The sequence below is a fragment of the Tinamus guttatus genome, unplaced genomic scaffold, assembly GCF_059628265.1.
Source record: "Tinamus guttatus ecotype Peru unplaced genomic scaffold, ASM5962826v1 Tinamus_guttatus_pri_ptg000455l, whole genome shotgun sequence".
Taxonomy (NCBI): Eukaryota; Metazoa; Chordata; class Aves; order Tinamiformes; family Tinamidae; genus Tinamus; species Tinamus guttatus.
In genome coordinates, this window is record NW_028288989.1 from 230316 (window position 1) to 243002 (window position 12687).

General features: G+C 46.9%; 1 protein-coding gene across 1 annotated transcript; it reads left to right on the forward strand.

Annotated features, from left to right (window-relative positions):
- The first annotated feature begins 124 nt into the window (after positions 1-124).
- RXFP3 (relaxin family peptide receptor 3) lies at positions 125-1459 on the forward strand. The gene has a single exon (XM_088532092.1). It carries the CDS (start codon positions 125-127, stop codon positions 1457-1459), a length of 1335 nt encoding a protein of 444 aa, XP_088388218.1.
- Positions 1460-12687: the final 11228 nt, after the last annotated feature.

The following is a 12687-nucleotide window of genomic DNA, read 5'->3' on the forward strand; positions in this document are numbered from 1 at the left end:
CGCCTCAACCGCTGCCGCCGCCGCGGTCGCCTCAGCCGCCGCCGCGGTCGCCTCAGCCGCCGCCGCGAGCGCTCCCTGCTGCGGGCTCAGGGCGCCGCGGAGCCGCTGCCCGCCCCGTTGCGGGATGGGGGAGTCCTGCGAGCCCGGGCCCTGCTCGGCCGGCGCCAAGGGGGCAGCGGACGGCGACCCCTGGGACATGTCGCTGAGTTTCCTGGAGGGCGCTCCGGCCGCGGGCAACCGGAGCAACGTGTCCTTCCTGCAGCTCCTGCGCAACATCAACCTGGAGCGAGCCGACGGCATGGGGGGCGACAGCTCGGACGTGGTGCGCATCGTCATCTCCCTGGTGTACTCCGTGGTGTGTGCCCTGGGGCTGGTGGGCAACCTGCTGGTGCTCTACCTGATGAAAAGCAAGCAAGGCTGGAGGAAGTCCTCCATCAACCTCTTCGTCACCAGCCTGGCGGTGACCGACTTCCAGTTTGTGCTGACCTTGCCCTTCTGGGCAGTGGAGAATGCCCTGGACTTCAACTGGCTCTTTGGCAAGGCCATGTGCAAGATCGTCTCCTATGTGACTGCCATGAACATGTACGCCAGCGTCTTCTTCCTCACGGCCATGAGCGTGGCTCGCTACCGCTCAGTGGCTTCAGCCTTGAAGAACCAGCGGCGCGGGGACCCACTGGGCGGCTGCTGCTCTGCCAAGTGGCTCTGCGTGCTCATCTGGGTGTCAGCCATCCTGGCTTCTCTGCCCCATGCCATTTTTTCCACCACTGCCACCGTCTTTGATGATGTGCTCTGCCTTTTGAAGTTCCCCGAGGGCCGCGGCAGCAATGCCCAGTTCTGGCTGGGGCTCTACCACATCCAGAAGGTGCTGCTGGGCTTTGTGGTGCCACTGGCCGTCATCAGCCTGTGCTACTTGCTCCTGGTGCGCTTCATCAGTGACAAGCACATCGGCAGCAGCTGCAGTGGCCCCAGCACCAAGCGCCGCTCCAAGGTGACCAAGTCTGTGTCCATCGTGGTCTTGTCTTTCTTCTTGTGCTGGCTGCCCAACCAAGCGCTCACGCTCTGGGGTGTCCTCATCAAACTCAACGTGGTGCACTTCAGCACTGAGTACTTCCTCTCCCAAGTGTACCTCTTCCCCATCAGCGTGTGCTTGGCACACTCCAACAGCTGCCTCAACCCCATCCTCTACTGCCTCATGCGCCGGGAGTTTCGCAAGGCACTCAAGAGCCTCCTCTGGAGGATCACCTCACCCTCCCTCACCACCATGCGCCCCTTCACCGACACCACCAAGCCTGAGCAGGAGGAGCAGGCCCTGCACGCCCTGGTGCCTGTCCATCCCGTCGCCGCCTCCTCACCTGCAGCGGCCGTCCAGCCCGAGCTGGCCTACTACCCGCCCGGCGTGGTGGTGTACAGCGGCCGCTACGACATGCTGCCCACCGGCTCCCCCGAGCAGCGCTGCTGAGGGCGGGCGCTGGCGGCGGCACGGGGGCCTGCAGAGGAAGTGGCTCTGGGACGCTGAGCGCCTGCCTTGGGGGGACAGTGGAGAGAGGGACGCGGGTAAAGAGAGGACTCCTGGGTGCGAGATGCTCTTTGGGGATCGTGTCTGCTCTCGAGGGCTTCCTAATGGAAACTGCCCCCTTGAAAGTGCCTGGAGGACAAGAGCTGATGGTTGTGGTGTCCAGGGGATAGGAGTACCCCGATTACCTGTGCCTGTCCGAGGAGGAGGAGGAATGGGGAGGGCCATGGGGCCCAAACTGGTGGCTGCAGGCAGGATGCAGGGTGTGCAGGGCGGGGAGAAACCCGAGAACGGGGCTCCGGCTGCATGGAGAGATGCTGCTTCAGCGGAGTTGTCAGGGGAAGGCAGGAGAGCTGGCACTGTGGTCCCCAGCCTCCTCCCGGCCGCCAAGGGGGGCCCTGCACGCCCATGGTGCGCGGCAAAGCCGGTGTCTTTCCGGGCACCACGCGGCAGCGCTTCTCCTCGCACCACAGGCGATCAAAGATGTAAATAGAAGGTGGATTGGACAGGTAGGGGAAAGCCGCCATTTCAAATAACTTGCTCCAGGATATGCCGGGCTCAGCTAAACCAAGGGTTTATGCCCTGCATAAATGCTGGTAATGGGTCTGCACTGGTACTTGCTGCTGTTGCCGTTAGTACCGGGTTCCAGCACTTCCTTTGGGAGCGAGCAGCTGCAGCCCGCAGCTCTCTACAGGCACACGCGCGAAGGGACGGGGCAGGGGACCGTCCCCGCAACTGCCCCAGGGAAAGAAATGGGGAAATAACTTGGGTTGGTCTCAAGGGAGCTTTTAAGGGGATAAAAATGTATCATTTCAAGCTGTGAAACTTCTTATGCTGAGGCTGTATTTCTTTTAAAAATGTTTTTCAAAGATATGATGCTAATATTAACTGTTAAATTATTAACATTAATTTTAAATGGAAAGGTCAAAATATTTCCTTTAAAAGATGGAGATATTGAATAGTTCTGGTTTTCCTGACAAAATGCAAGTTCACTGATGTCTCAGAATTGCATATGGGATGAATACACCGTATCTGCAACCTCTCTCTAATCCTTCCCCTCCCTGCTCCTGTAGCCAAATTCCTACATTTGTCCAACTCTGCTTTAAAAAAAAAAAAATCATTTCTGCAGAGGGCTGTGTCACCTTTAAATACAGATATGGAGTAAACTTGCTATTTCTGTGCAGGCAAAATTGCATTGCCCTCAGTGGCAGCTATGCTTTGCAGACCCCTTTAGGTTTGCTGCTCGCCAGGAATTCCTGTTAGCAGATTCAGACTTGGGTTGGAAGCAGACGTCTCTGCAGCTTGCAATGAGAAGCCACTCTTTCTTTTCGAGGCAGCAGAGACTTTTACTGCAGCTTTGAACACCTGCTACCTGGGAGGATGCTGCAGTTTTGCAAGGTGTTGAGAAGCGGCGCAGAAGTGAGCTGGCAGCTGATGGACATATTTACCCGAATGCGAAGACTCTGAAAAGCGTTGTGTGAAGACACATCCACGGAGGAGCTTGGGGACCTACGCACTGTGCAACAGCCCCCCTAGGTTCCTAAATCCCGAGCAGCTGCTGAATGAGATCTGTAGGTAATTAAAAGATATTTGGTTTTGGTTTTGTTTCTTTTTTAATTTCAGTACATTTTTTGTGTCTAGATGTCTGCTCCTGAGCGTGCTTAACTCTGTATCTGTCTGTAGCATCCACCTTGTGCGGGTTTCGCTGAGATCCCTCTGGCAAGGCTGGCTGCAGGGCTCACCCCGTGCGAGGGAGGCAGCCGAGCACGCCGAGCCCCGCTCCCAAGCTCTGCTGTTACGAGGGCTCTCAGTTAATCCCCTCTTGCAGCTATTCCGCTGTCCCGTCTGCAGCGCCTGTGCAGCCTGTACTCGCATTGCTGCTGTGAGCTCTTGCTCGCTACCTGGGAGACTAAATCTTCCCTTTCCCACAACCCTGGGAGCCTCTGAGTTCAGATTAGAGCCTGGCTCAAATCCTCTGGCTTAAATTTGTTTCATGCTGCCTGAATTGCTCGCCCTTGTTGGATCAGGAATGGAAAGAAAACCATTAAACATAACTTTGCAGGCATTCAAGTGTGAGCCCTGGAGAGAAAGTACCAGCATGTTTTTTCCTTGTGCAAATAAATTGCTATAAAATAGAGAAACATAAATTGGATCCAGGTCTGGCTTGAAGGTTTCCTGTTTCCAGGGACAATGATTAACCACCTGACTGCACAACCCAACCATAAAACACCTGACTTCATCTTGCTCCCAGGCCCCAGTTCAGTTAACATCTCCGTATGCCACACAGTGTGAGGTGGTTTTCGCAGCCTCAGAGCTTTCCAGTCCCTAAATCTAGCAGCCTCATGTGTTGAAGGATTTGCAAGGGATGCATCTGGGTCTTGCATGTCCTGGGAGAAAACCCTAGCACTTGTGATAGCAGGGAAACGACAGCCACAGGAGTGTCACTCTGTGAGAGCCAAAGACACCAGAATGCACAAAGACCTAAATTAAGGAGCACAGGTGGATCCTGAGACCAGATTTGCTTCTTAGTGTTTGCTCTTGACCATTAAAGTTTCTGCTCAGCTTACTGGATAGTCGATTCTTATCCTCAGATGCTTAAATGGTCTTGTGCATTTTATAAAGCCTTTCTGGATATCTAAATTCTGGTGTGAATCTCATTGCAGAGCAAGTTGATGAAAGAATATTCTCTGCAGTGTTTAGCAGTAAAAAACTACATCCTTTTGTGGCTATCAGTCTCCACATCGTTTTAAGTGAGCAGCACAGCACCATAAAACAGATGATATGCAGAGCACACAGATGATACGCATGGTTAGCTCAGAACACCAGCAACTATGGCCAAAGGAAGCCCCAGACACCTGATCACTAAAATATAACAACTTCATATAGGGACATCTAGGCAAAGGGCAAGGTAAGGTCCTGTGTGTGTAGAGGCGTTGGGATCTAGACTTAGAAGGCTACTCTGTCTTAACCACTGATCCACCAGCTCTGGGTCATGGACCTGCGCTCTGAAGGAGGCACAACCCGTGCACAGCTGCTCAATACCACTTTATGCTTGAGGCTGTGCCACTGGTGCGTGTGCCCGGCACCGCTCTGGCTTTGCGTATGCAGGGGCCTTGCACGTGGGTGCTTCTCCTGGCGTGCACAGGGAGTCGCTGTCCTTGCTGCGAGGAGCCCGTTGGAGACGCAGGGGAGCAGCGCGCGCTGCCCACCCGGGACGCCTTGCTCCAGGTGGGTACCTGCCTGGCATGTGGCCAGGACACAGGGTCTTCCCTGCTCTCCAGCTTTGAGGTTGCAAGGAAGCATCAACCAATCCTAGCGGGTACCGAGACAGAGGGTGGGAGTCTTACAGAATTGAATTATGAATCCCCAAACACTCCTGTGCCTCCAAGTGCTCATGTTTTCATTTGTAACCTTTATCTCTTCATGGACTAAAATAAGCACCACTGAAGGATTGAAAACAGCATTTACAGAGTTCCTAAGGGGTTTTCGTGACCTGCCTTGTTCTGCCGGGACCCTGTTGGGGTGCTGGTAGAGAGGTCCGAGCTGCCGAGGAAGGAGACGGACCCAGCGGTGCAGACTGACCTCTAGTGACAACCTGGAGGAACCTTTGCAGCCGCGATGATGCTCGATGCTTGTGCTGCGTGCCTAAAGACTTCTAAATATTTACCTCCAAATAACTAACCAAACTCTTAATGTGAGAACAATCTCCCGTTGCATTTCCAGGTTGTCCTTTCAAACATCTCTTCGGTGGGAGAATTACTTGACTTTCTCTTTGAATTATATTGGCACTTACTTTAGCAGGAAAAAGAATACGGTGCCTTTCCCTCCCTTTCTCTACTTCTGCTTCAGATGATTACTCATTTGAGCGTCCATACCGAAAACTCTGATCTAATGGGTGTCCATGAGCCTGAACAGGGATATGTGGGGGTGCAGTTCCGTTCAAGGATGCTGCCATTTATAGTAAGGGTTGTTTCTCTTGTGCCTCAGAAGAGAATTCTGATTAATCTATTTGGAGGTGGCTACTGAAATTATCTTTCTAATTATGATGATTTAGGCATAAGAATCTCTTCCGGTGACATTTCTCTGCATCATCACTGCAGTGGCTGTTGAGAGAAGGTCTCCAGAAAAAGGCAGCACAGTCAGTTCACTGATTGCTTTGCCCAAGTATAGTGGGTAACATTAGTAACGTAAACTTGTTCCCTACTTCCAAATAGGTATTTTCCTTACAAGAGGCGCTTTCAGATCCATAGGAATTTTCACAGGTATGCAGGCTTCTCAACCTGTATTCATGAGCTGCTTCCACTTGTCATTCACAAAAAGCCTAGTAATAAAATACCGACTCTTACAGGTTGCCAGAGTAGGCACACAGAGTAGGTACAGTTTGCAGAGTGGGCAAAACACCAGCTGGAGCTTGAAACCATTTATTTAATTGTGCAAGTGTTTTGTTTTGTTTTGTTTTTGTTTTTGAATCTTGGCCTATCTGCATAGGAAGTGCTAATAGAAAGTTAGGTGGCCCACTACAGGCTGTTCACTGGGGAAATAACAAAATAGAGGCAGCTCACTCAGAGATCCTTTACACATCCATATCTAGTGTTAATGAGGTAGGATTCCTCCAAAGAGAGCCTGTGTCATTCCTTGCACAGGCTCACGAAATGAATACATTTAGGGCACAGAGATCAAATTAGCTATTCAATACCGACTTCTAGCTCCTCCGTTCAATGAACCTTTCCGTGCTTTTTTTCCAAAATCACATCAGACCTGATGCTGGATAAGATTGGAATCTGGCAGAAAAAATGACTTCCCTCTGTGAATGAGACTCTAATCAGCTCAAACAAGAAATTTGAAAATCAAATACTTTCAATTTTCTTTTTCAGGCTACATCCTAAAGCTGCGATAATTAGATTGCTAACACTTTATAGTTACCAATAATTAGCCCAGGGTTAACATGAGGAGAAAACGGTATCGGACTAACCTGATAGCCTTCTGTGATGGATGGCTGACTTGGGAGTTGATGGGAGAGCAGTGGACGCTGTTTATCTCAACTTTAGTAAGACTTCTGATACTGTCTCACATGACATTATCATTAATAAACTGGGAGAGTATGATCTGTGTAAGTGGACAGTGAGGTGGATTGAAAAATGGCTGAATTGATGGTCTCAGAGGTTTGAGATGGGCAGCATGAAATCCAGCTCAAGGCCAGTGACCAGCTGTGTGCCCTGGGATTCGATCCTGATGCCAATACTGCTTATCATCTTCGCAATGACCTAGACAGAGGGACAGAGCCCACTCTCAGCAGGTTTGCCAGTGATACAAAATTGTGAGTAGTTGTTGGTACATTAGAGGGTTGTGCTACCATTCAGAAGGACCTCAGTAGGGTGGGAGAAAGCGCCAGCAGGAATCTCACAACGTTCAACAAGAGGAAACGCAAAGCCCTGAATCCGGGGATGAATAGCTCCAGGCACCAGGACAGGCAGAGGGCAAACTGGCCCAAAAGCAGCTTTACAGAAAAGGACCCGGGGGTTGTGGTGGACAAGAGCTTGACCATGACCCTGCATTGTGCCCTCGTAGCAATAAAGACCAATGGTATTCAGGGGTACATTAGGAAGAGAACCGACAGCAGGTCGAGCTGATGGATCCTGCCCCTCTGCTCAGCCCTTGTGAAGCTGCCATCTGAAGTGCTGGGTTCAGCGTGGATGTATGTGGACCTACTGGAAAGAGTTGAGCCAAGGGCCACAATGATTAAGGGACTGGAGCATCTGATAGACAAAAACGGCTGAGAGCTGTGGCTGTTCAGCCTGGAGAAGAGAAGGCTTGGGGAGGACCTCATGAATGTCTATAAATACCTGATGAAGGGAGTAAGTTAGACTAAGACACTTCTCAGCGGTTCCTGGTGACAGTATGGGCACAAACTGAAAACCAGCAAACTTCTGAGATGTGAAATTCTCACTGTGAGGGTGACTGAAGACTGGTACAAGTTGCCCAGAGAGGTTGTGCAGTCTCCCTCTTTGGGCATATTTGAAAGTCCTCTGGACTGGGACCTGGGCAACCCACTGTAGTCAACTCTGCTCTGAGCTGGGAAGCTGGACTGGGTCATCTCCAGAGGTCCCTTCTGGCCCAGCTATTCTGTGATTCCATGATTCCATTATGACAAATAAAAACGCTATGAGTATGTTCTTCTTCCTTTCCAAGAGACCTGGCACATGTCTGCATTGTTTCACATTTATTCTGAAAAACCTCTATTTTTTTTCTTCTCAAATCATCTCCTATTATAATATGTTTTTACAAACACTTAAATTTCAAAACTGTTTTTACTGCTCTATTTCTGTTGAAACAACTCAGAAGGGCTCAGAGGAAATATACTCTTCCTTTTGTCTCATCATAAAGCATTTCATACTAAAGTCCACTCCCTTATTTACAGGCAAATCCAATGATGCATTTAGGGGTAGAGACCTATCAATGAGTTTCTGAACTGAGGGGGACAGGGTGTTTTGATATTTTGAATAATTGCAAAAACTATGCAGCTGGTCATCAGTAATGACAAGGAGAAGAATCTAGTTTAAATTTCAGATTTGGGGTTGTATTTCCAGTGGCAAAGAGTACAAACTTGCATTTTGAGCACACAATATAAGGTCATTCCAAGTCAAATGTTACAAAAGGAATTTATAAACACACGGTTCAGAATGGAACACTTTGATAAGGTGCTGTCTCTCTCAGAGATAAATATAGTTTTAACAACTGTTTTATAGCAAAGTTTTGTAGTGTTATGTCAGCCTAACAGTATTTGGGATATATTTCTTAAAGGTCCAGCTATCAGGATGAAGAGTTACTTTAGAATGTCAGCATTAATCAAAGAAACGAGCGCATCTTCAGCCCCTAAAATCCCTGGAATCTGACAACTAGCAAATCATATTGCAAAGCCATACTTGTTTTTAAAAGTTCCAGATCTGAACATTGAAATGAAAAGCAAACCATCTGGGATATGTTGGCACTTGTATGGCAATCTGCCAATAATGCAGCTCCTGGCTAAGTGCTCTCAGCCTCTAACAGCCACAGCTTTCTCCTTTCCCTCATGCCACGGCCACGCTCTTGCTATTTTCCCCTTTCTCACTCAACACTAATGGACAGAGCGACCTGAAACAGCGGCACTCAAGCAGCCAATGCTGCCTCCTCTCCTCATTCCTGCTGCTCTCATCTCCTGCTACACCTGACCTGCGGGGAACCAAAGCAACAAAAGCTTCGGTGCAGACCAAACAAGGGGCAGCTGCACAGCAGGTTTGTATCCCAGCTCTGGCCGTGATCCACTCTGCACGGCTGCCACCCAGGGCGAAGGGTCAGACACGACTCGTGTCCTCGCTGGCTCTGAGGGCCATGCAGGTTATCAGTGTCGCCGTCGGCGTCACGTAGCTGGGGCAGAGGTTGCCGCAAGCGAACTGGGACTTGTTCAGATGCAGGACAAGGGGACTGAACTGCCACTCGGCATCACTGCAAGGAAACTTAGAAGGAAGATAGGAAGGAGAGTCCTCAGGTCTGGGAGCCTCGCAAGGAAAGGCAGCTAAAGCTCTGGAGAAGTGCGATAATGTCACTGACCACTGGAGGGCAAACAAGCACCCGGCCTTGGCGGAAGGAATTGCTCCATCCTTGCTAAAACGGCCGCCAGTCCCTCTCCCTGGGAGAACAGGCACACTCTCGCCTCAAAAAGCCATCAATTTTCTAGAAAAGGTAGCAGATTTCTGCTTAAAAGTGACAGGCAGGATCTGTTTTCCTCAGTCAATCAAGGGTGGAGAGCACTGTACTTTTATTTGCCTCCTTTGCAAGTGCGCATGCAGCGCGCACAAGCAATACCCTGGTTTGGTGTCTGCATGATGTAAAGGCAACATCACTAACACACAGGTAAAAATTAATACATGGGAAACTAATACATTCATTTTCAAAAGGGATCTTAATGGCAATGCAATCTTCTGTACCTAAACAAGCAACATATGGAACTGAGTCTACTGTGGAGGGGTCTCAGAATTGAGAAGCATTTTTGTCGATTTATAGTCTTGACAAGCAGCCCCAAGTGTTTGGTGTTTAAATAAACAAAGCAGCAGTAGCTAGGAAATGAGAAATGAATGCTGGAAACTTAGAGGGAAATGGTTTATTTTATAGATACACATCTTTATAATGACATAAAATATTTGAGGAAATTTTACATCTAGTGCTTCCACCCTATTCCCCCATGGAGCAATCCATCTATGGTTCAGAAATACCAAATGCCGTCACTGGCACATCTCTTAGTTACTCCAGTTTCTCCTTTTCTTTTGACCTGTTGCAGGGACTCGTGATGATTTGCAGACTAATATAACCAATGCTATAACTGAGAGTTCTGCCAAGCCAAGAGACATTTGTGATTCATCTGACTAATGCAGTTTTATCTTGAAGTTTTATCATTTGAATTGCTTGTTTTCAAGGAAGTCAAAGAAATCTAATGAGATCACTGAAAGAGATAGAGAATGAAAATTGGAAAAAAACAACCGTGACATTAGTAACATTGCAAGTACTTTAAACAAAAGAACAAAAATTTCTTGAATCTTCTACTTGTATGACAGACTGGTTTGTTAAAGGGGAACAAATTATGTGTATTCCTAAGGAAAAAAGAAAGTATCAGGAAGATAAGACAGCTCAATTGTTTCCTGCTTTGTTTCCTTCAGTCATTATTAGCTCTGTTGAAATGGGAGGGAGGGAGCTGTGATTATCTCAAAATGTCTCCTCTTTTCAACTAAATCCATTTGCCTAAGTGCACCACTGATTTTCTTTGCATATGACAGCAAAAATAGATGAGAAAGATTAGAGCCAGTGTCCTAACTTTGGCACTCACATCATCTTAATAAAAGCTGATAGTAAGTGCAATAACTGATCATATTGGTAACTTGATCCAAAGTCTAAACTCATTAATTTAGCACAGAAAACGCAGAATTTTTTAATCAGTAGAACCACAGTGCAATTTCTCAATGCCTCTAGCGTTGTTAGAAATACTTTCTCCCTTCTCAGGAATTTGTAATGTTTTAAAAAGCTTTCACTGGTATCTGAAATATACTCAGAATCAACATCCAAAATATGGCCTCAGAACGAACACCATCTTAATTCTCCTGTTTAAATCTTTTTTTTTTTTTAATTTCTGCATAGTTTTCTTTCTGCTGCTATTTTTGAGAAAGATCCATTAGGCTAAATATTATTTTGAATCTTAGAAAGACAAATAGCTGGCTTTTATAGGGATACTTCCAAAGAAAAAGGAAATCTGTTCCTTATACTACTGTATACTATAGTGTGCATTTAATTTTAAAAGGAAGAATTATAAGAAAGATGATAACCTGATCCCTTGAAAAGGCCACCTTTGAAGAGATTTCTAAATAGAATTAGTGATAAACGACGCTTACATCTAGCTCCTCTTTGCAGGATCACACTTAGTGTTCTGTTGCTACACATCCACCATCAGGCCATGGGTCTGGGTCAATGCCAGCTTGTTCTGTGCGTAACAGAAGACAGAGAGTGCAGACCACCCAAATTTTCATGCTTTGATATCATTAAACCCTAAAAAAAGTATTGATGAAGAGACAGGTAAACATTTCAAGATTCCTTGTGAAAGCCTCACATTGGCATCAGAGTTTTATCCTTAGTTATCCTACTGTTCCCTTAAAAATTCCTTCTCCTGTAAGATACTGCTGAGTTAAGGTGACTAACCGAGTTAGTGATGGCAATGAGATGTTTGTCTCACATTTTTGTCTCACATATCCCAGCTGAGGCCCTTGTGCTCCAGCCCATCCCTCATTCTTACAGAGTGGTTTGAGCACTGCCCAGGTAGGGGCTCACTTTGGCAATCTTTTCACTTCCAGGAGTGCGACAAGAGAAGGATTAACGAAGAGCCACAAAATGAAAAGAGCGAAGCACTGTGGCCTCCTCACACGGAGGGAGGAAGGAGCTATGGAGAAAGGCAACGTCTGCCATGCATTGAGCCCTGTCCTGGGCAAACAGGGAGGCACAGTCACCAACATGGAAAGGCAGATGAGCCTTCCATGGCCTTGTTATAGTCCACAAGAGTTTACTCTTAAGGAGACCTGTTTTTTTTGTTTTGTTTTCTCCTGAGAATAAATGATTCACCATTCACTTCAAACACAAACAAATGGGGGTTGGACTAGGCAATTGCTAAAGGTCCCGTCCAACCTTAATGATTCTTTGATTCTATGAAACAAGAGGATGAAGTTGGTGCATCTGTGCAGGGATATCCTCATACTCAAATGAACCATCTTTAAGTACTGTTGTACATTCATGCAGGGCTACTCAACAGTGAGGATGATTGAACAGCCTTGACTGAACATGTGCAACAATTAGGGAAACGTATCTGGCAACAATCTGTCTCTGTTCACTAATAATCCTGTATTAGCAGATGGCTACATGCATCTTAGCACATAACATAGTAAATGGATTTGAAAATTTTCAGGATGGAGGATGCACAGCATAAATACACAATTCCACTTTCACAAACACAGGACTTTGAAGCTCTGGAGATATTATAACAACAAGAATGATGCTCCATAATCACTTAAATACAAATGATTTCACTTTAGCATTTACTGTATTGGTTAGAGGTCTGTAAAACAATTCATGACAATGCTTTTCAGAACTGAATTAATTACAATATTCTGTAGAGAGCAAAAACATTTCACTCAAAGCAAGACACATGCAGGAATACAGAGAAAACAGAGAAAGTACATTAATTAAGGTATATACTGTGATATCCAGTGTGAAGATTTGAGTGACTTACAAACATTCATAAAGGTTTTATTTTGACCTAGATTATTCTTCTAACTGAAATATTGAGGTCAAATGGCCAGACTTTTTAAGAATGAAGAAATTGTAGCTGCTTCCTGTAGCCTGATTGTTTAGGTGCCTGAACAGTGATTTGCAGAGTGACTTTGGACAGACTTTTATGACAATCTTGACAAGTATTTTCATTTGATTTATACATAAGCATCAGAATGCACTGTAAAAGAATTACTTTACTGTAATGGGTTATGCTTTGAAGCAGTAGACTTCAATCTTTTTAGAATCCAGTCATACCCAAATTTGCTTCTGATGGCAGCTGGGAGGTAACTGATCCCATTTAACAAACCTGCTAATCACAACCTCACAGCACT